The 22,965-nt window shown below is 44.5% G+C and overlaps 2 protein-coding genes and 1 long non-coding RNA gene across 7 annotated transcripts in view; 2 read left to right on the forward strand and 1 right to left on the reverse strand.

Annotated features, from left to right (window-relative positions):
* prdm16 (PR domain containing 16) overlaps positions 1-15,255 on the forward strand; it is a 297,762-nt gene extending 282,507 nt beyond the window's left edge. For all 4 annotated transcript variants that reach the window (XM_064297806.1, XM_064297807.1, XM_064297808.1 and 1 more), the window contains 7 exons: positions 407-576; positions 1,527-1,604; positions 5,357-5,526; positions 6,039-6,210; positions 8,366-8,602; positions 10,094-10,268; positions 11,019-15,255. In XM_064297806.1, coding sequence (XP_064153876.1) covers positions 407-576; positions 1,527-1,604; positions 5,357-5,526; positions 6,039-6,210; positions 8,366-8,602; positions 10,094-10,268; positions 11,019-11,153 — 1,137 coding nt within the window. In that variant the 3' untranslated portion in view covers positions 11,154-15,255. The remainder of the gene's footprint in view (positions 1-406; positions 577-1,526; positions 1,605-5,356; positions 5,527-6,038; positions 6,211-8,365; positions 8,603-10,093; positions 10,269-11,018) is intronic.
* Positions 13,107-16,854, reverse strand: LOC135233881 (uncharacterized). Its single transcript, XR_010323986.1, has 2 exons — positions 16,739-16,854; positions 13,107-13,543 (listed from the first exon to the last, which is right to left on the reverse strand). It is a non-coding gene; the product is annotated as an uncharacterized LOC135233881 (long non-coding RNA).
* On the forward strand, positions 16,833-22,886 carry tprg1l (tumor protein p63 regulated 1-like). Of its 2 annotated transcripts, none has more exons than XM_064297811.1 (6): positions 16,833-17,251; positions 17,929-18,020; positions 18,471-18,521; positions 18,894-19,019; positions 19,460-19,628; positions 19,886-22,886. In XM_064297811.1, exons 1-6 carry the CDS (start codon positions 17,024-17,026, stop codon positions 20,078-20,080), a joined length of 861 nt encoding a protein of 286 aa, XP_064153881.1. In that variant the 5' UTR covers positions 16,833-17,023; the 3' UTR covers positions 20,081-22,886. The 2 variants fall into 2 exon arrangements, with proteins under 2 accessions (XP_064153881.1, XP_064153883.1); XM_064297813.1 differs by having other exon boundaries at positions 16,834-17,251; positions 19,460-19,613.
* Positions 22,887-22,965: the final 79 nt, after the last annotated feature.

Below are 22,965 nucleotides of genomic sequence, written 5' to 3' on the forward strand. Positions count from 1 at the left end.
ATGCAGCGCCGGACCTCCCCGGGAACAGTGGCCGACTCTCTCACCGTGCCGAACGGCCTGCGTGGTCTCCACGGCCTGCCGCCCCCTGAAATGCTCAGAGTTAAATCAACTCTTACACTGTACGTATGGGCCCTGTTGCACTCATGCGTACTCTGTTAGAGGTGGATTAACACTGTACATTTAGCTTTGCTCATCTACCCACTGTAGCCCACCAAGTTAGCATGCCACACTTTCTATACTGCTCTGAGTCTGTAGACTACGTGCTTTCTGCACCCTCACCCCCTGAGTCAGCGTACTACACACACTGCAGTCCTCGCCTGCACCTCTGCCGAAACGCGGGGGCCGTACCCCCGCCGTCCCGCTCCGCGCCGAGCAGCGCTCACCGGCGCCTCTCCTCTCGCCCCAGATGTCCGCCATCGAGAACATGACGGAGAAGCTGGAGAGCTTCAGCTCCCTGAAGCTGGACGCGCCCGGCTCCCTGCAGCACTCCTCGCATCACCTCTTCAACTTCCGCTCGCCGCCCCCCTCGCTCTCCGACGCCATCCTCCGCAAAGGGAAGGAGCGCTACACCTGCAGGTACGTGCCACGCCCTGGACCACGCCCCCCCCCCCCCCTCCATGGCAACCAAAAGCCTTGACTGCTGCTGCCATCCCTCCAGTTCTCACTGATAATTCAATATAAATTTTTATAAAATGTACAATGTATATCTTAAAGCCCATTGCCCCTGTTGCAAAAAGAAAAAATCCTATGTATTTAATCTTGCTCACTCAGTTTGGCCATCCATTCATCAGTGAAACTATTAATCCCTCCTTCTCCGCCTCAGCTCATGTATGGTGAGGTTTGTGACACAAAATGGCTGCCACTCAGACTGGTGGTTGTGAGGTGATTCAGCTCCCTGTAAAGCACTTTAAGATTTATATAGACCCTTTATTATGAATAATATAAATGTTTTAATGAAGATGAATTCCATGGAAAGTGTTTGGTTTGATCTGTCAGGGGTGAATTAATCTGTTTAGCATGTCCAACAAAAAATCATTTTCTCAAACATTCCTTGTTTTCTCTAGGTGTCTTAGTTAAGTTTTTCTTTGACGCAAAACATTGTACATACAACTTGTGATATATTATTTTAGGAGGAAGTGTACTAAGTGTACTAAGATATGACTTATTGGCAGCCTAATCATCATAAAAACCATTTACTTCAGTATTCTTGATTGATTCTCATTAAACATCACATTGAGACGAAGATCTCGAGTCTTGCATTTGTCATGAGGAACACCTCCTTCCATGAACCGTGAGAGCTGAAGTTTTTTGGGTTATGTTTGTCCACTTACATTAAGTGCTGGAGCACTGATCATAAAGACCTTCCCTCTTTTCACGAGCAACAGAGGAGCACAGGAAACGTTAAACGACCGAACGGCCACAGAAAATGTCAACTTTGGGGCACGTTAAGTGGATTTTAATTTAGCTGAAGCCTCTGGTTCATTTTATATTAAAAGTTGTAATGGTTTTTCCCCTCACCTCTGTAGGTACTGTGGGAAAATCTTTCCCAGGTCAGCTAATCTTACCAGGCACTTACGAACACACACAGGGGAGCAGCCCTACAGGTAAGACTTCTTTTTCCCCTTCCTTGTAGAGTTCACACTTCCATCCAACACAAATAGTGCATGCAGAAATACCAGGGGGACTGCCTGACAGCGAACCAGGTGATTTATTCTCGCATGCAATACTGGTATATTTGTAAGGTAGCAGAAACTTATTTTGCTCATTTCTTGGCCTTTCCTCCATGACAGACACACACAAACATATAACAAAAAGATAAATAAGAGTTATTTTTTTTGTTCTATATACAAAAAATTTGATTCACGTTTCCGAACGCGAGCAGTTGAGCTCTCCCATGCCTAAGACAGAGGGAGAGACAGAGTAAGAAAAGGAAGATTGATTCCTTGGGCCCAGATGTTTGGGAGGTGGAGAACAAGTTCTGGACAATGTTGGGGCGGTAATAGCGCCCTGGAGAGTTCTGTGCTCTGTTTACAGAGCCGGTTAATTATCATTGATTTGGCTCCCTACCAGCTGCAATTTCCACCATCGGCGAGGGGCAATTGCCGGGGAAGGCTTTGATTTGCGGGGCTGTAGAAGTTCATGTGGGGCATCAACCTAATGAAGGGCGCAACTGGTGCGCCGGGATGGGCAGTGTCAGAGCCCTTTGACAGGCCTGTCAACTTTGAAATCTGCCCCCGCCCCCCCCCCCCCCGAGAGCCACCCTCTCCTGTTTCCGGAAGCGATCTGTTACAGTTGAAGCAAACCTCAGTTCTTCTGAACACAGGGATCTGTCTCCTTGAGGAATGGCGCTGAGTGGGAGACAGAAGAGGTCTTGGCTTTGATAGCGACCGAGTTAAACAAACCACCTTTAAACACCGCTACTTGGCCCGGCTGCTGTGGCGTGCACAGTACAGCCAGAGTGAAATAAAGCCATGACCACTCAATGGAGTCACATAACATTGCAGGCTTTGATGTGAAACGCTGCGGTGCAAAGTATTGGACTGTCTGTCTTGTTTGAACAGTGCCATCAAGGCTCAAAGCATATTTATCAAAGGTTTGCCCCCTCACCTCACCAACTGTATCTTCAGTTGTCGGACACAGTGTTAAATTTAGTGAATGTTCTCCCTCGAGCCTTGCATCCCGACGCATCTTAAATTTTGAACATAAAGCCTATGAGCGAGGCTAAGACAGCCCTCAGTTATGTAGTGCAGCTCACTCGGTGTTGCCTCTTGAGTGAAGTGGAACATTTGAAGCATATTCACCGCAAACTGTCACTGTAAGAATAACAGCCCCGCCGTGACACGAGCCAGAAAGGGTTCAGCTCATGTTTAAAACCCAGAAGAGCTCCGTCCACAGCGCCGTGAAACGCGGCCTGTTTCCTTCCGTACGGTCGCCTTTTTTCATTCCTACGCAGAAGAAAGAGGATGCATACCGCACAGAGAAAATGACCCAGCCCAGGGTTTCACTGTCCCTGCAGAATGAGAGCGAGGGCATTTGAGTTTATTGTTACTTACGGAGAGATTTGAACAGGCCGGGCCTGCTCCTCCCTGCTCTCCGCGCCCGCGGCTACGACTGCGAGCTAGCGACCGCGGGGAGACCTCGGGAGACCTGGAGCCCGCTCCACGCTCGGCTCATTCTCAACAGTCCGCTGATTAGCTCGTTTAGGAACGATCTACCCTAACAAATAGCAGACGCCATTATCTCTGCCACTTTCAGGCAAATAAGGCAAGAGGCAGCGGGGAGCGGGGGCGGGAGGCGTGTTTTAGAAACCTCCACGGTTCACTGTCACAGGCCATTTGACTGCTGCAGATGCTATCGGCCGGCTTCTCTGCACAGAGACTGGAGGACCCGGCCTGACCACTGAAAGACCCCATTCAGATCGTAACGCATCACGTGCAGTCTGTGCAGCTCTGAGAAAAAAGCCAAGATGATGAAGTAATTTCAAGTCCCTTTGGACAACCTAATAAAAACAAACAAGAAAAGGGGGGTAGGGGGGAATTAAAGGCTTTTTTTTTTTAAATGTCGTCTTGGCAGTTTTACCATTCTCCCTGAACCATGATGCGCCAAGTCTGGAAATTAATAAGCGTACCAAAAAAGAAAAACTAAAAAAGAGCGAGTGAGTGGTGTGGAACATGAAAAGGGCCTGGATCTGGATTCCAGCACTTGATGACGAGCAATTTTCCCAAAGCAATTAGCGCTGAAAGCCAACCTTCCAACATGTGGGGGGAGGGAGGGGTTTGGGGAGGAGGGGGGTAGGGACTGCTGTGTACCCCAGAGTCAGGGCTCGCCGGTGGCCCAAACAAAGCGCTCCTGTCCAGGGGAGCTGAAGCAGCTTCCACACTGTTTATTTATCAGCGCACAAAATTGATGTCCTCGGGATCGCTCTGGCTGTTCCCCTGGAACAGGACCTTCCACAGAGAGGCAGGCACAACGCTGGGCACTGCGGGCCAACTGATGGGTGTGAGAGAGGCACGCCATCCCACCCGGGTCACAGACTGCCAAAGAGGCTTCAGACACGGGGACAGAGCTTAGGCCTGAAGCACCCAGAGGGATTAGAATTCACGGAGTGAAGGAGAATTTAGAATTCAAGCATTGTGATTAGAATTAACAGAATATAGAATTCAAGCATTGAGATTAGAATTCACAGAAGTTAGAATTCAGGCATTGAGAGAGGTCAGAATTCACAGAGTGATAGAGAGCATAGAATTCTAGCATTGAGAGAGCACTCAGAATTCATAGAATAATAGAGAACATAGAATTCTAGCATTGAGAGAGCTCAGAATTCACAGAATAAAAGAGAACTTACAATTCAAGCATTGAGAGAGCTCAGACCTTGAACCCTAGATGCTCATGTCTCACATCCACACTGAGGTATTCCATGTTGAGATCCACAGTATAATCTGGATATTTAATCAGGATATTTGGAACATGAGTATGCGTGCCAAAGCTTCATTCCACTACCCACGCACATCATGATAGATTTCTGTCATGTACACTATCCCAGAACGCCATTGTTTCCTAACCAAAAAAGGGTTTTTCTCTCTCTCGCAAGCTAAATGTTACGTTCCATCTCTGTTGCCTGTTTCTCTCCAGATGTTTTTCAAGACATATTTTCTTAAATGCCAGCCCAAGTGAATTCTGTGTCTGACCTGTGTATTTGCTTACCATGGAAACCATTTTTTTTTTTTTTAGAGCAATGTAGAACTGGCCTGTACTGTCACTGTTTCACCACACGGTGGGGCCATTGTCGCCATTAACGCATTATTCATTACTCCAGCTGGCAAAAAATCATGTTGAATATTGTATTATATCTTGAACATCTGTTTGACCAGCAGTAATATATTTTTATTATTCCAGTAGTCATATTGTTTTGTATGTCATCATATTAGAGTTATCTGTGGAAATTGGGGCTTGTGGACCTTAGAGCCACATTCACTGGTGCACACCCCACACACGCATTCATTCCCATGCACGCACACACACACACACAAACACACACACACACACAATAATGCCCACTTGCATACACACTAGTTTTGTTCAGTAGTCTAACAAAAACAAGCATAGGTACTCTCTAAATGAGCAGAGTTTGGTAGAGCTGGATCTGATTTCATTCCTCTGAGACGCGGAATTTATGTCTGTCAGAACAGCAATGACAAATCTGTCCAAAGAGGAGAATAAGATCAACAGTAATATGCCCACGGTGTTTAGACTGAGGAGTTCTACGGCTGGTGTGATTAGTGTTTATATAGTGGAACAGTGTACTCATTTAGATCTCTCTCTCTCTATGTCTCTCGCTCTCTCTCTGTCCCTCTAGATGTAAATACTGTGACCGGTCCTTTAGTATCTCCTCGAACCTCCAGCGACACGTGCGCAACATCCACAACAAGGAGAAGCCCTTCAAGTGTCACCTGTGCAATCGCTGCTTTGGCCAGCAGACAAACCTGGACCGCCACCTCAAGAAGCATGAACACGAGAACATCCCAGGTGTGTCCCAAATCACAGTGTGTCCCAAATCACAGTGTGTCCCCAATCACAGTGTGTCCCAAATCACAGTGTGTCCCTAATCACAGTGTGTCCTAAATCACAGTGTGTCCCCAATCACAGTGTGTCCTAAATCACTGTGTGTCCCCAATCACAGTGTGTCCCAAATCACAGTGTGTCCCAAATCACAGTGTGTCCCAAATCACAGACGATCTCAGAGCGTTTTGGACAATGCATATGGCAGTTCAGACTTTAGGGGCCATCATGCTAACAGCAGAAATTTAAAGAAAAAGGGCAGTTAATTAGAAGTAGAGAAGAATTCACTACAAGTGACCACAAGCACCAGAATGGAGCAGACAGAATAGAATAGACACAGTATATTATCTGTGTGTGTGTGTGTGTGTTTGTGTATGGGGATAACGCAGGCATGTTTTGGCAGTCAGCCTCATTTTTACAGTAACTGTGGTGTTCAGTCCAGCCATAGGCAACTGAGATGTATCTGTTGTGTTTTTCAGTGAGTCAACATTCTGGGATCCTTTCGAATCTGGGAACAAATATCTCCTCTCCAAACTCGGAGACAGACAATCATGCACTTTTAGACGAGAAGGAGGACTCCTACTTCTCAGAAATCCGGAATTTCATTTCCAACAGCGAACTGAACCAGGCGTCCAGCTCCACAGATAAAAGGTACAGAATTCTGCTTTGTCACAGTGCTGTGGTGGGGGTCTAGCACCAGGTCAGACATACACACACGCATATGCTCGCAAACCTTTAAATACACTCATGCACATTTATACAACGTGCTCGCCCTCATCAGCAGCATGGTGGTGTAGCAAGCCCTGTAGTCTGGTGCTGTAGCACTGGGGAGCAGGGCATCGTCCTCAGTTCCTGCCTGTAGGACAGGAGCAGATAAAGCATGAGCACCACTTCTGCTCATTTTCGGCTGACCCCCAGGAGGGGGCTGCATGTGGGACCGAGCCCCCTCCTCAGTGCCCCAATGTCAGAACCTACAGGGCAGGCCTGCAGCCAAGCGTGGGCCCCACAGGCCTGGATAGAATGGAAAAAAAAGAGAGAGAGAGAGAGGGCGTTCTGAACGACCCATTTACTCTCCTCTGAGGCTTGTTACTCTCCTAACCATAGCCAGATTTACAGCGGCGTGTGCGTCTCTGCTTATGAAAACACACAACAAAACTCATTAGTGACAGAAATGCGCACTGCCAGCGGTGGTTACAGTCTGCAGACGGCCCCGGTCTCTCTGCTCTCTGCTCGTGGAGAGAGGAGGAGAGAGCAGTCCGAGGCGTTTTCGCTGTCTTTGAGAGGGAGCGCGGAGCAGACGTTTGGACGTTCAGCTTGACGCCGGCCTCTCCTGATTTGGGTGTCTTCTTTCATAGGCCATCGAGGGCCTGATCGTTCCTCCCTGCCCGGCACATAAAAGCAGCGGCCGGGGATAATTTGGCCCCCGCCATCTGGGATCAATAGTCCATCCTGCCTCAGACACGCAGGCTTGGCATTTTAATATCTGTAATTCAAATAAGTGCTCTGCTTTCTGTCTGCCCTGAAAAACGCTGTCACCCAGACGGCCTTTGGTGGACCCGCAGCTGCATCCGCGCGGCTATCTGCACCCCCGCCCCCACCCCCACCCCCCAACACCGGCGACATCGCGCTCCAGTGTTTGTAAACAAGTCGAAGAGTGAATTGAAGCAAACGTCAGCGGGAATCTTCCCCCCTCTGCCCCCGTCCCATCGGAACGTCGCCCCCCCCCCCCCGAGCGGAGAGAAAGAGCGCTTTTATTGGGCCCGGCGCGGAGGAGTGGGCGGGGGGGGGGTTGGCGTTTCCTGTGCGAGAGAGAGGCGGCGCTGGTTTCGGCGTGTCTGGGCCTGACAGACAGAGACGGTGCTGGAGCCCCGGCAGGCTGGCAGGATCGCCCCCTCGGGGGGGGGGGAGGGGGGCTCAGATTGGGGCATTTATCTGCAGGATACACTGACGGAGCCCCCCGCTAACACAAACACCCCGCTGACGTGTTTAGACTAGATGACAAAACCCAGGTCCCTGCTTCGGGGCTGCGGCCGTCTCCACACACATGGGCTTTCTCTGAGGGAGACTCAATTTGATTATATGATATTTAATCTGGATTGAAAGTGGAGAACAAGCAGGTTTTTGAAGAGCCCAGCCCCCAGCCCCCCCACCCAGTTCTGCTCGCCTCCCCCAGTCCTGTCCAACTATTCATATTTGGGTCCCATTTGATAAATGTCTGTATGTGTTCGGTGCGGTAAACTGCTTGACGAGTAAATTCGCTTGAGGAAATGACATCATATACCGTGAACCTGCGGGGCTGGAAAGTTGGAGGGGAAAAAAAAAGCGGTAATAGTGTGTGTTGATAGCCTGTTTGCAGAGCTTCTCTCTCTCATACTCCCCTCAATCAGACCTTTACATTAGTAATTCTGCTTTCAGGCTCAGGGACAGATTTGACTCGCTTCTCAAAAATGAGCTAATTAATCATGGAGGCGTGTTTTTTTCTGAAATGTCTTTGGTTACCGGGCGGCTCACGTGCTCATTGGTGGGACGGCTCTGCGTGTTTTCAGAGCTGCAGGACTGGGCTGCTCATTCAGGCCCAGCATCTGAATGATTCATTGCTCTGGAAAGGGCAGAATGGAAGTGACAGACCGAAGCAGTGTTTGTATGGGGGAGAGACGGGGTGGGGAGGTGGGGGGTGGGGGGGGCAAGACGGGGGGTGGCGGGACTGGGGGACTGAAAGCGGAGCCGGACGCTGATGGACTCCTCTCAGGAGGGGCAGGATTGGGGTGCCGCTCTGACCCGTGTTGGGTTTTTTGGGTTTTCACAGGCCAGACCTCCAGGAAGAGGAGCGCCCACAGAGCCACGCCTTCCCCAACTCCAAGCTGAGCGGGCGGGCGGCGGAGGAGGAGGACGAGGAGGCGGAGGGAGACGACGAGGACGAGGACGGGAGCCTGACGGAGAAGTCGCAGGACGAGGCGGCGTCTCCGGCCGCCCTGCCGCAGGGAACCTTCGAGGACGAGGAGGAGCCGGCGTCGCTGTCCATGAGCTACGAGCACACCCGCAGGTGAGCGGCGCCGAGCGTGGCCACGCCCCTGTGTGTGTGGTACTGCTCCACGTGTGTGGTACTGTTCCATGTGTGTGTGTGGTACTGCTCCGTGTGTGTGTGGTACTGCTCCATGTGTGTGGTACTGCTCCATGTGTGTGTGTGGTACTGCTCCGTGTGTGTGTGGTACTGTTCCTTGAGTGCGTGGTACTGCTGCATGTGTGTGTTACTGTTCCATGTGTGCGTATGGTACTGCCCCATGTGTGTGGTACTGTTCCATGAGTGTGTGTGGTACTGTTTCGTGTGTTTTACTGTTCCATGTGTGTGGTACTGTTCTGTGTGTGGTGCTGCTCCTCGTGTGGCACTGTTCCGTGTATGGTACTGTTCCTTGTGTGTGGTACTGCCCCACGCGTGTGGTACTGTTCCATGTGTGCGGTACTGCTCCATGTGTGTGGTACTGCACCATGTGTGTGATACTGCTCTGTGTGTGGTACTGTTCCGTGTGTGTGTGGTACTGCCCTGTTTGTGCGATCCTACATACTGTCTCATACATTCTTTCGCCACAGGGGTGCGCCAGACTCCCCCTCTTCCATACCTCCATCTCTGCTCTATTCACAATCACAGTGAAAGCCCTTCCATTGATTGTACTCTGTCTAACACTACTAATAAAATCCCTGCTCTGTGCAGTGTGCTTCTGCACCTGTCATTACCGCAACAAAGCTGGCTGACTGGGTCTGAAGAAGAGGCGCCTGAGCATGTGGTCGACTCTTTGTGAAGACGAAACTCCGCCTCTTTAGCTCAGATTTTTCTCTCGAGTCTGCGTGGCTGCTCTCTTGAGGCTTAAGTACCGTGTGTGCGTCAGGGAGAGGGAAGAACGGGGCCATGGGCTCAGTGTCATTCACCCATCCATTTCATCTGCTCCATCTCATCTCCCGCTGTCTGTCTGAGGCCATCAGGGTTGGTGCACATGCTGTCCCTCCTTTTCGTTTTACGGACCATTTCCCACAAGACATTATCCTTGTCCCCTGAGCAAAAGTGTTCTTCTGGTAGTTTTTTTTAAATCTTAGTTTCCATGGTGAAATTTGGGTTTACTCGATAGGAGGACAGCCATAAATTCCTCAAGATTTTTTTTTTAAATTATTTGCTTTATTCAGACGTCCCTGTGGAATAAAGGCCTGTATTTGGTTGCAGGAACAGGAACAAAGCTCCATGTTGTTTTACGTTAGCCTTGCTTCTGCTCATGGGAAGGCTGGCTGGAAAGGAATGCTTGTGCATGCAGTACCCTGCTCTGGCCACAGGGTGGCTTCTGTCCAGCCCTGCTCCCCGCTCCCTGCTCCCGCTCATTTCACATCAGTCTCCCCCACCCCCCTTGCCCATGCATGCACAGTGGTCCATCTGTGACAGTGGCGCGTACGCTGGGCATTTTTGGCGGTGACTGGGAGAGCTAACCCACGGTCGCTCCCCCTCCCCTCCTCTACCCCCCACCCTTCCCCCCTCCGGTTCCTGGTGCAGGTGTATTGAGGAGGAAGATGCAGGGCTCTTAGACCTGGACCCCCTCCCGAGCTTCAACAAGGGCCTGGACCTCCATAAGGCCACAGAGGAGCCCTTTGATGTTAAAGACATATTTAACACTTCCTTAGAGTCGGAGGCTCTCAAAGAGACGCTGTACAGGCAGGCTAAAACACAGGTACGTCGCCCCGGAAACGGACAGAGCCCACAGTCTCACGTGGGAACATTAAAACTGAACAACAACAACAACAACAACAACAAAAAACAAGACGACGGTGTACCTTTCAAAACACTGCCAGAACACTGCCATAAATGTAGGTTATGTGAATGGTTTTCGCACTCAGGCAGCTGGTCAGTAGCTCTCTCAGCTGAGCTAGATGACTGCTCTGGGAGGGCAGGAGATGCAGCCTGCTTTCTGGAACATTCCCTCGTTGTGTAGCTTTCCTCTGTATTAGCACAACAGACCTCAATGAGACCCACTTCCTACTTATGGAAGAAAAAGTCAACAATAAGCTTGTGTTCTGTCCACTTCCTTTACTAACTTAATAACTTTCTTCTTGCTCTCCAAATCTTCCATTTACTCTGAAATGGGTGGTGTTGTAGACACAGTCTCACTGACCTAAATAACTGATTTGTCTTGCTACTCCTAAAACTCTTTTATTGGAAATGCTGGTGTGTAGACTGTACTGCAGTACCATGTCTAGAGGCATTACCACACAAAGATCATAATAATATCACCTATTGTCTAATGTTGACTCACTTTTTCCCTTAACATTTCCGTAAGTGTTTTTGGATTTGCCATAGTTGCTTAAGCAGTGCTGGCAGCACATCTCACTGGGTTTTGCTTGAGCTGTTGAGTTTGTAGCCCTGCTGCTGTGGTTCCTTCAGCCTGTTTTATTTTTTTTGTCTCTTTTGTTTGTTCCTCCAGGCTTATGCAATGATGTTGTCTCTGTCTGAAAACAATCCTTTGCACGCATCCTCCCAGAATTCTCTGGATGCTTGGCTGAACATGGGAGGGGGCACCTCGGAGACCAGCAGCTTTCACCCGCTCAATCACATCTAAGAGAGAGGGTGTGCGTGAGAGAGAGAGAGAGGAAGATGGGGAGAGAGAGAGAAAGAGAGAAAGACAGACCACATGAAGGACAATGTGACACCAGGAGGAGAACACAAAGGACCTGGGGCTCCTTCCCTGTGTGTCAGTGGCCAGAGAGAGGCAAAGAGGCAGCCCTGCTCATCCCTGTCAATCAGACAGCCCCGCCCACCAGCCACCACCCTGATCTCAGATCAGCCAATCAGCCTCAGCCAGGTCAGGCCGAACAGGAAGGACAAAAAAAAACACACACAAGTAGTCGCCACAGCAACTGCATCCAGAAGGCCTGCACTAGTCAAGGGGGAGGCCAATGCAATCAACTAATGAAACTGGAACTCCAAGGCAGCAGTAAGGTGTTTGTAAGAATAAAAACAGTATGTTGAACACAGGGTTTGAAAAGAGGTTAGTTGTCAATGACAAAAAACAAAAGCTGTAGTCACATCATGGATGTGAAAATTGGAGTTCAAGTTTAAAGGAAGTCTGCCGTGAGCAACAGTACCGTGTACTCTTCTACCAATATCCCTAAATCAAAATGAATGTAATATGCTCATTTTTCTTCTGGTGCCTCCCAGTAGACACCAGCAAAGAGAAGGATACAGTTCTTCTGAGCTACAGTTCCACTGTACATTCCCCTCACAGTCTTAGCAAAGCTGCTTCTGCAGAGCATCTTTAATGAGTTTTCATCAGGCACATTCCCTGCTCAACATCCCATTCAGTAACGATCACAAAACCAAGGACACCAACAAAGCTCTGGCTTGAAAAAAAAAGTTAAGTACTGAGGGTTCTGGAGAGGCTCACTAACAATGATGTAACTGAACAAACTTTCCAAAAAACATTCAGCGTGATTCTCAAAATAGGACAGGCTAGGAATTTCAAATTTGTTTGAAAATATATCAATTTAGAATTTAAATTATTACCCATTGGGGCCAATAGTAAAAATAAAAAATAATAGTAAAAAAAAAAGGATCTTTCTTCCTCATTAAATTCAAATTCATTTTTTAACTCAACATTTTTTGTATGTTATTTGTTCTATAAAACAGTATTGTTTCTTTTTTAGGCACTGCGGTGCTAAAATGCTAATATAATTATTTAGTGAAGGACCAAAATTGTATGATATTGTTCTATGTTGTACAAAATAACCAGGACGTACGTAGCAGGAGTGATGTGTGCCAAATAACCCATAGAAAATGTTTTGTTTTCTGACAATCATTTCTTTTTGAAGGGTTTTTTATTTGCTGTTGTAGTTTTGTTGTTATTGCTTTCTTGTAGGTTTGTTTGATTTGATGGGTTTTGTGTATCTTATTTATTTTGGTTGTTTTGTCATTGTTGAAGAAGTGACAAATGAAAAAAGAAAAGAACTCCCTTTTTATCCCACTTGAGTTTTCTGAAGGAAAAGTGTGTAAAACGGAAGCTGTAACCGAGATTGTGAATCTCAGATATCGATGCTGTCGTGTAGAGACCAGTGTGCCAAATTTTAAAAGAAATCGTGATACCATCTGTTTTATTTATGACGAGAAGTTAGTTGTAGTTCAGCTCTTGCTTTGCAATTAGTGTTCTTTGTGAGGTTTGGTTTGTCTTGCTGCAGTCCAACAATTTCATACTGTATGCAGGGTGTTTTGTGTGTAAAAAAAAAGGTTTAGGTTTTATTGTAGCCATTCTTGGACACATTCACTTAGGAACTGGTGTAAGGCCACTTAAAATGTCAGGTGACCTGAATGTCTGGGCATTGCATTTTATAAGTAATCTGCAGTATGTAAAATAAGATCATGCATTTTACACCCTCTCTACTACTTTCTTAATCCTGTTCCAGCAGTACTGTGATCTGTGGTTGCACAACCAGTTTCATGGTTTGTGCTTTTATTCTGTAATTAATAGTTACATTCAACAAACATTCACCTTATAGAAAAACAGTAACATCCGACTGTGGGACAACACAAAGAGACGGCATGGACAGGGTTTTTTTTAATTTTTTTTTTAAAGCTGTCAACTTCAACCTGTATAATTATCCTTTTCAATATATTCCACACAGGTCTGTCATAGTGCACATCTTTTGTAATATTAACAGATCACTGCAAAACTGATCATTGTATATGACTGTTCACTTTTGACTGTGCACAACGCAAGGACCGCAGCAGAAAAGAACAGTAGGGCACATATGTACATGTGTGTGTGGCATTCAATGAGAGCTGTGCCGATCCTGATTGGCCATCTCAGGAAGGGCGGGTGGGCTTTGGACAGGCCCCGCCCAAGGGCAGCATTTGGTTTATCCTGTTGCTAGGATTCCAGGTGTCCATCCATCCGTCAGTTATCAGTAGGGTCCCAGCACAGCACTTATACAGAACTGTGAAGCCAGTGAGTTAATCCTACAAGGGGAAAACAAGAGCAACTTGTTTGCAACAAACGAGTCTGTGCGGACAGTTAAACGATAAGCTTTATGTCAGCGTCCTTGGTCTGTTGTAGTCCCTCAGCAAAACAGCATCACTTGAAAATATTCGGAGAAATAACAGAGGTTGTAATGGTTTTTGTGTCCTAACCTCCCCCATAGCTTTCATTTGAAGTCAATCATTCCATACACCCATTTCAGTCAGTGCAAAACTTGTATAGCACTTAACTTTTGTGAGCATTTGTGTCACAATCAGCCACTGGAATATTCAACATAAGTGTGCTCTGTTACCTTGATGCTGGTCACGTTAAGAGATTTCAGGATGAGGCTGACTTGGTTCAAACAAGCACTTTATCTCTTGGAGAAAAATGCCTGCAGATGCTGTATAAGGTGGATGTAATCAAAAGTCAGAGTACTGACTTGAACATACCCAGCAAAGCAAAAATCTGTTTGTACATTTTTTCCTGAAGTACGAACATTAAAATGTAAGCCTCCTGACTGTCTTAGAAAGTTGTAGAAATATCTCTCTGGAGAGATACAAGCTGCAAATGTTCGAATGGCAAATGCTTTCAGGCTGAGTAACATAAAATGTTCAGAACTCTCTCTCTCAAAACTCTCTGAATGATCTACAGTTCATGATTTAATGTGTTGGGTAGCAAAATGGGTGATTTATCTACCAGCAAAGACTTTTCTAAAACTGAAGCACTGTAGTAAACAAATGTGCCAGCAGGTGGCAGGGTTGTATCAGTTTTATTTCATGCATAAAGTCAGGCAACCAATGGACAAAGTAGTAGAAGCAGTCTTCACAAGATTTGAAATGGGTATATATATATATACATTAATTTGCAGTATTTTATTATATGCAGAGGCATACTTTGATGAATAAATGTGTGGGGGAAATTATATCTTGGGTAACTTCATGTCACATACTACTGTTGTAAGTGTGCGCTGTAGGTTATAGAATAAATGATTCAAATAAGGATCACATTGCCAGCTATTTTAAGGAACTAATGAAGGGTCACTGACTTAATAACTTGACATGGTCACTGTTCTTTCCCCTCTGTTACAGTACAAACTAAGATAAAATGGTTTCGTTTAAACTGTATAGTATTCCGAAAGCAAAGTTGCATTTGTCTGAAAATTCATTAAAAATATATGGGTTTAAAATGGATGGTGCTTGTTTCATTTTGGATTGGAATTGTATATCGCCTCTGTTATGTTTATTAAAAAAATAATGTGCATGACTTGTGTTTAGCAGTCATAATGGTGTCCATTTGTGAAATGTGTATCTTAAATTTTAAAAAGAGTAAAAAAAAATTAAAAATAAAAAAAAATCCGTAGATGCACTTATTGTACATGTGGTTAGGTTAGTAGATTTGAGACTTAAAGTCCTTTACTGCCTTAAAAAAAACACAATGGGCAGATGTCTATTAAATAAATACCATATGCTTGTGGGAGAGAAATAATGAAAATCTGAGAAGATTGTAGAATAATATTGAAAACTGAAATTGCGGTTCTTTTTGATGCTTGTGATTATTGAAGATGTACTTTAGAGAAATTCCATTGAAAAAAGATCTCTGATTCTGATGTTAATTCTGTAGAATAGGAATGTATACCAAATGTAATCTTTCCAATGCTATGAAGAATTTATACATGAAATTGATATGCAATAAAAACCTGTGTGCTTTTTAAGTGTAGTCAGCTTTTCATTATTATTATATTAGCCTTTTTTCATGCATTGTTGTGTGACTGTACTTCTAGTGGATGCTAAGGGAGGAAAATTGCTTCACAATGCAGGGACTGTACAATAATACAGTTAGCCAAACACCTCTTAAACTAACACCAAAAAATGTGCCTTATACATCCTAAAGGCAGGGAAAGCATTCATTATTTATAATTCTATCACAGTGAACCATTTTGTCCATTTCACCAGGGTTGCTGAATATTTTTTATTTATCTGAAGGGAAAAAACCACATAAAATTTCAGCTTTTTCTCTTTTTGGGGTTGACTGTATCTTATTTAGCTGTATTTCCAGATAAATTGATTTTTTTTCATCAATTATTTTTTTTTACAACACATTTTCATTAATTTATTTGACCATGGTGGTTGAATAACAATTATACATCCATTTGAATAGAAAGAACACTATATTGTTGTATTATTATATAATTGTCTTATTTTTGCATTTTTTTCTGTTTTCGGGCATGAGACTATAGTCTTGTGTATTTTGCTATTTTTCCATTGAAATAGATTTTGCATCATAAATGGCTTCAAAAACATTTCCATTCATTTACTTCACCATGGTTGTTGAAAAAGCTTGCTTTTCATCCATCTGAATGGAAATGCATTAAAATGATATGTATTTATTTATTTGGCATTTTTTCCTACTTTTATTTTTTGGAATTCGAATAAGAGATGTGCCCTATGTATTGTGTCGTTTCGTATGTATATATTTGGCATTGGATCTGCATGCTATAATGATGTAAGGCTATAGGAAAATATTTGACATAAAAATGATTACAAACCAACAACAAAATACTTTCTCCAAAAATGAATTTCCATTGAATGCACACCTTGGTGCTGTGCCCTTCATGATGTACTTGGGTTTGCATCTGTATCTCATATGAATGGGAAGCTATTGAAAATGTGAAAATAAATTAGGAAAAATATTATTATAATAATAATTATCCTAGCTTTACCTTAGAGGCATGATCTTCATAATTAATTTAGTTTTTATATCTACATGCCATATGGATGATAAGCAGAGCCTATATTGAAAATGAGTTACTTAAAAAATCAACAGCATTTTCTCCAAAAACCTAATACCATAGCATGAAAAATCACTTTAATATCATAGATAATTTGTTTAAAAAATGAACTCTCATTGCCTGACCTAGAAGGCATGAGGTTCACAATCTAGAACCCGGTTTAGATCTGCCAGTCTTGTGGACGGGAGTATTTCACATTTTAAAAAACCTTTTAAAATAAGCTAGATATGTTTTCCGTATTGACCGAAATTGTCTGTCCTTTATAACACATGTGGTTTTAAATCTGGATGCTATTAACAAATATTTGTAGATATTAATTAGAAAGTATTGCACCGTCCACTTGCATGACGCTTCCTTCGAATCCATTGAATATGTGTCGTTCGAATATCCAAATGATAAAACTCACTTGACTGCAGTAAGCCGACTCTTCAGCTGATGATGTCGCTTTAATGATGTTCTTGAGAACTAGCGGGGACGTAAGGCTACATCACGGTTAGGAGTTCCTGGTTGGGTGTTAAAGCTACAGCTACGTCTTGGTCAAGCTTCATGATTCATGACTGCGTACGTAAAGTAAACAACACCCTAGCTCAACATTAGTTTTGAGTAAGGCGCCGAGGTTCTATTTGTGCTGTGGTTTTTTGGCTCAAGTAAGTAGCCAAAGCGAGCTACCTTGTTAGCTTTCTGTTGAACAATGCTGCAACTGAACGACTCCGTCGAACCAGAGAGCCCCGGAGCTGCTGTGCTACATACGGTTGAAAGTGAGGACGGGGTGGAGGTGGCCTTCACGCCGCCGGGGGCCGGAGGAAGACAGGGGTATAGTGCATCGGTAGCATGTTGTTCTCCTCTGCAGACATTGACGCCGTTTCATGTTCACAACCCAACAATGCAAGCGAAAGTGAAAGATTATTTCGTCTTCAGAGTGAGTATGGATTGTTAACGTTTTAACCGTTATTACGAATATTAGCAGTAGCTAGCTAACCAGATGGCTAATATTCGGTAGCTAGCTACATGTGAAGTGTGCGTATTTGTAAAATTAACACTTCCAATAAACAATTGCAATAAACACATAACATTGACGCCAGTTTGTTAGTTAGCTTTTTTTTTAAACCGAGTGTTATCCCGATGGAAGATGTTAAGTAACTTGGATATCATTTTAATATTAGTCTATATAGTAGCTTTATTAGTTGATTTACTATGGCGTTTATCACTTAGACTATGTGGATGTACATTATAGTAACCATTGCAAGATGAAAGCTAAATGACGTTGCATTCAAGCAGAAAAGTGTTGTGTTTACAAACGGTTTGTTTATTCTTTATTTCCGCCACTGAAAATATGTCTTGATCTGCTGTTTGCTTGGGACTGGATTAATCTTTAACGTTAAAGAGATGGCCATTACTAGCTAAGGTTCCCATGAGCCTGTGTGTTCGTTGACCAAAGCATTTTAGCTAATTTAAACCACTGAGATTGAGTTGGAGTAGAAAGATTGTGGTAGTTTAATTAATAGTGTTGAAGCTAGTTTAACGGTATTCTGTCGGAGTTGTGTGAACAGGTACGTGTTGTTGGTGCTGATGCGGAGATGATGTCCTCTCTCTCAGCCAGGAACAATAGAACAAGCAGTGAACGACATCCGAACAGTGGCCCTGCCTTCGGAAGACGGGGAGGTGCTGAGCGTGTGGCTACTGGCCGAGTGAGTGCAACATGTCGTCACTTTTATCCGGCATCCAAACGTACGCCGGCGATGACCTACGTTGCAAGTTGGCTTACTAATGATGACAATGCAGTGGCGCAAAACATGATTATTTCTCATACTGCTCATGTAAATTCCATTGATTCATTTTATTATTTTATAAAGTAGATTTATCTCACAGATACAATCATACTCACACACGCATATTATTATTATTATTATTATTATTATTATTAATCTAGCAAGGGTGTTATTTGATTTAACAGCAGGAGGTGCCAGAAACGATGAGCTGTTCTGACAGGACTGACACACTGTAGCTGCTCGTACTAGTCTAGAACTGAACCAATACTATACATTAGCATGCCTGCCTGCCCTGCCATTTCAATGAAATTCACAGATTTCTGTCTGGTATATTTCCCCTGTAATGCAGTCTCTTCTTTTATGCCACAGAGTTGACCACTGGAACAATGAGAAGGAGCGATTGGTTCTCATCACTGACAGGTAAGGATACAATTGAATGCCACATTTGGGACGGCAACACATTTTTTTTTTGTTTGTTTTGGCTTTACTTCAGCACCCAGCACATTGGATTTGAAATAAACAATGAATGTGAGGTTAAAGTGCAGACTCTCTGTGTGGGAATTACATTCATTATATTCAGATGGAGGCTAATTCGGCTTGCGCCGAGACCGCTCCCTCCCAAGTTTTGGCAACATTTATGTCACGTTGTGTTTTTCCATCTTTTTTCTGGTTTCTTTTTTCTTTTTCAGATTTTTTTGGACTGTAAATCTGTGCATAAATATAGGACTGATTTCGCTGTTCTGCACAGGGGTGCACAGCTTGGTTTGAGTCAGTGCTGTTGTTTCCCTGCAGGTCTCTGCTGGTGTGCAAGTATGATTTCATCAACCTTCAGTGCCAGCAGGTCACCAGGATCTCCCTCAATGCTGTGGACACCATCTCCGTCGGAGAGTTCGAGTTCCCTCCCAAATCTCTCAACAAGTAAGCCACACATACCAACATTTCCTCCTGCAGTGCGTGTAGCTTGGACCCGACCAGTATCTTTTTTTTTTTTTTTTTTTTTTGAAGAGCGAATCTGGGCTTCTCTGTATTTCTAATTGTTGTCATTTGTTCAGTCAGTCAGTCAGTCAGTCCTGTCTTTGGTTTCACCTTGTTTGATTTTTTTGAGATTGAATAATTCCTGGGACTTGAGTTTTGTCAATAATTCAGCTGGCACTCCCTAAACCTATGGAAGCTAATATGAGGAGAAATTACACCCAAGTATGGACAGGTCATTTTACGTTTTTAAAAATGAAAATGTTTTCTGGGGGCTAAAACATACAGTAGACTTACTACAGTAGGCAGCCTCAGGGGCGAAGGTCAGGGGCAGAGGTGAGTCCCCTCTTTGTATTCCCCACAGACTCAGTTTTGTGTTTCTGTAGGAGGGAAGGTTGTGGGATCCGGGTCCAGTGGGACAAGCGCCCCCGGCCCTCCTTTGTGAACCGCTGGAACCCCTGGAGCACGGACATGCCCTACGCCACGTTCACAGAGCACCCCATGGCCCACGCAGACGAGAACGTGGGCTCTCTCTGTCAGGTAACCCCCACCCAGGCAAGTCCACGGGGCTCGTGTGTCTGCGCACGGGCGGAAAGGAAGGAAATGTGCTCTGAATAAGCCTTTATGCTCTTCCTTTATTGTGACCTCAGTGGAGGAGGCCCCTCACATAGATATGTGTCAGATAGTGGAAAAATAACAGCTGCATGCAGGAACAATGAAAGAAGTAGAAAGACGGTGGATGGTTGTTGGTGTTTATTCCTGTCCTCTGTAAGTGACACGACTCTCTCTCTCTCTCTCTCTCTCTCTGTCAGCTGGAGAACTTCAAGGCCCAGCTCATCCAGGCAGTGAAGAGGGCGCACAAGGAGCACCCGCTCCCCGGGCGGGCCAACGGCGTGCTGCTCCTGGAGAGGCCCCTCCTGATCGAGACCTACCTGGGGATCATGTCCTTCATCAACAACGAGGCCAAGCTGGGATACTCCATGACCCGGGGCAAAATCGGCTTCTAGATCTAGCGCCATGTACCTTGTTCAAGCCCTTTAACACCACCACCCCCCCGCCCTCCTCCCCCGCATTCATTGGCTGACTCCGTTACTCGACATTGTGCGCTAAACACATCCCTGTGTTGTATTGTTGGTGGAGTCTCGCCCCAGCCCCGCCCTGTGGCTTTGTGATGCCCCACAGCATGAGCCAGACACCCCCCCCCACACTGCGGACGTGCCGGTCTCTTCAGTCTGCGGCACCTTACTGTACAAAGTGCTTTATTCTACGAATTCCTTCTGTTACAAGGTATTTCCTGCTTTGAGAATTGTGCTGTTGCGAGAGTGTGCATGGTCAGAGCACCCTGCTGCAGATGTTCTGTACTCTACTGTACTGTACCGTAGCTGCGCAACGATTCCCAGCATCGCTCAGCAGACTTCCTCACATTATCTCTCCCTGTTCATACAGTCAGGCTCACTCCTCTCCTGCACATTCAGCCGTGAAAGAAACAAAATGGCACCCTGATGCCCGGGCGCCTTCTGCCAGTGGCCTGCACAATGAGTCCCGCTGCTGTTAACTCCCAGGTGAGGGAACGGGAAGGGGGTCATGGGTTCCTTTGAATCATGCATTCACCATGCCCCAACTTTAGTGACCAATGTTGACCTAATATGGAACAGCAGACTAGAATTAAAGTAGTTGGCACAGTCCTAAAGGACGATCACCCCAGCAGAGCTTTTTGAAATTGTTATGACTGATGAGGGTGGGATAGAGCTGGAGGCCAGCTGGTTTCCGTTCAGTAGACTAGGACAGTACTACATGTGAGGTTTTTGCTCATGCTTGGATGTCCAGAGGAGACAAAGAGTAAAATAATTAGGATGCGTTTGGGCGTGATACAGTCAGGGCCCTTTAGTCTTCTTTGTTGTCACTGACGTGTTTGGCCTCCAGTCAGAATGCTCTTCAGGTGTGTAGTTGAAAGTGCACATGCACGTGCACGTGCGCTGTGGATGAGGCATCCCCTTCAGCAGTGCCAGTTCAGATACAGTAATGTTTTATTCGGGTGATGTTTGGTTGGGCTGATCGAGTGCTGTCCAAACCTAAAATGGAAACGGTGGAATTTGTGTAGATGGATTCAGATTTTTCTGTCGTTTCTGGCATGGAGTTGCCGTGCGGTTTGGAGGGGGCACCTAACAATCCTCATCGATGCTAAACTAAACGCACAACTAAAAACAAAAAGTCCTGTTTACCTTGAGCGTGGTGAACCACCAGTGCGATGTTAGATGGGCAGTGTTTAAAGTGTGTTTAAACTGCTAAGGCTACTGCAATAGGGACACCTTAAAAAATATATATTTACATTAATGATATAAAGGATATTCCATTTTTGGGAGGTCCAGCAAAAATAATAGATTTCATGTTTTTTGTTGGTTACATTTTCAGATTAGGATTTAAACAAAATAGAAACAACCTAAATGTTTTTTTTTCCCCTCTATCTTAACATGGTTTGTAACACTTTGGACAGATGCCAGCTCAGAGTTACAGAAACTTTTGATAGCATTCCAAGTCATTCCAATAAAACACACGTCACATGCACAAGTATGGTTTAAAACTTTGTGGCTGCCATGAAGTTTAACCAAGCTAAAAGGGTTCAGGACAAGCACTGAGTACTGTATCTGGTTAGTGACTACTTGTTGAAAAATTAATAAACGTTATTGCGCAATTCCCGTACTTTTACAATAGATCTATGCACTGGTGTTGTGCTACCAAAGTCAAGATGATGTTGTGATTTTGAAGTGCCCCCATGATTCCGAACTTTTAGATTTTTTCCTCCCATAAAAACTTTGTTTTTGAACATAATGTGCATGCTTGTTGCACGAGGAGTTTGCATGTCGTCTTTGATATGTGGATTTTTATTTGACACATACCACATGTAAAAAGATTTGCACTGATAATAGCAATCTTTAAGTGATTTCAAAAGTATATATATATATATATTAAATTATTTATTATATTGCTAATTGCTTGCTTATTTAAGTAGAGCACAGCTTTGTCTTTTTTCTTGTGAATATTAAAAATAGAAAGATATTTGACTTGTGCTAATGTGCAAACAATCCTGTAAAACCTAGATTAGTTTTCTCAGTTATGTAAGGGTGGAGGATCATTTTGTACTAAAATGTAAGGGTCAGTTTAAATTTTGTCAAGTATGTAGCTGGGAATTCAAGTATAAAATCGGATTTGATTTGATTTAGTGTTTACACCCAAATATTTCCACGGGCTGCATTTTTGCTTAGTTGCACACAATTTCTTTAAAACATTTTTTACTCGTGCTATAGTTACACATGGCAGTTATTTGACATTTTACATGTCTAAAATTGTAAAAAAAAAAAAAAAAAAGGTTTGCTTTTGCTCAAAGCGTTTCACAGCAAGTTCTTTCTTTGAGTTCTGCAGCTGTTTTAACAGCTACATTTAGTAGCTCTATTGATTGGCATTTGGCAAGAGATGGACCAGGTGGAGAAAGAATTGAAATGAAACAGAATGAGCTGGATTGATGTCATTGCCAAATAGTATTTTGCTAGCATTATTAGTGGTCCCAATTTTGTTCAATTAAGTGTCAAATCCTTTTTATAAAGAATTCAATGTAATACACTTCAAGTGCAATTTACAAGGAAATCCAGTGCTAGGGTGCGGTAGGCTGAACTCTCTCTGATGACCTAACCAGTCATGTAATCCAGTTGTACTGTGATGTACAGGAATCTCAATATTGAATCTTAGATGTGAAGATGGAAACATTTGAACTGAAACAACCTCAAAATGATTAAATGCAGATTTAAACCAACAAGACTGCATTGTGTCCTGTCCTTTTTACAAAAAGCTAATATTTCTTTTACAGTTAAAAGCTAATCTTTATTTTTATTGTTCA

This window comes from Anguilla rostrata, chromosome 11, assembly GCF_018555375.3.
Source record: "Anguilla rostrata isolate EN2019 chromosome 11, ASM1855537v3, whole genome shotgun sequence".
Taxonomy (NCBI): domain Eukaryota; kingdom Metazoa; phylum Chordata; class Actinopteri; order Anguilliformes; family Anguillidae; genus Anguilla; species Anguilla rostrata.

What these genes read in the sequence shown, in the direction of transcription:
- tprg1l (XM_064297811.1), top strand. Translation starts at nt 17,024, where the DNA reads ATGCTGCAACTGAACGACTCCGTCGAACCAGAGAGCCCCGGAGCTGCT. An exon ending in TTGGTTCTCATCACTGACAG is followed by an intron (nt 18,522 to 18,893) that starts GTAAGGATACAA and finishes GTTTCCCTGCAG; the next exon opens with GTCTCTGCTGGTGTGCAAGT. An exon ending in GTCAGGTAACCCCCACCCAG is followed by an intron (nt 19,629 to 19,885) that starts GCAAGTCCACGG and finishes TCTCTCTGTCAG; the next exon opens with CTGGAGAACTTCAAGGCCCA.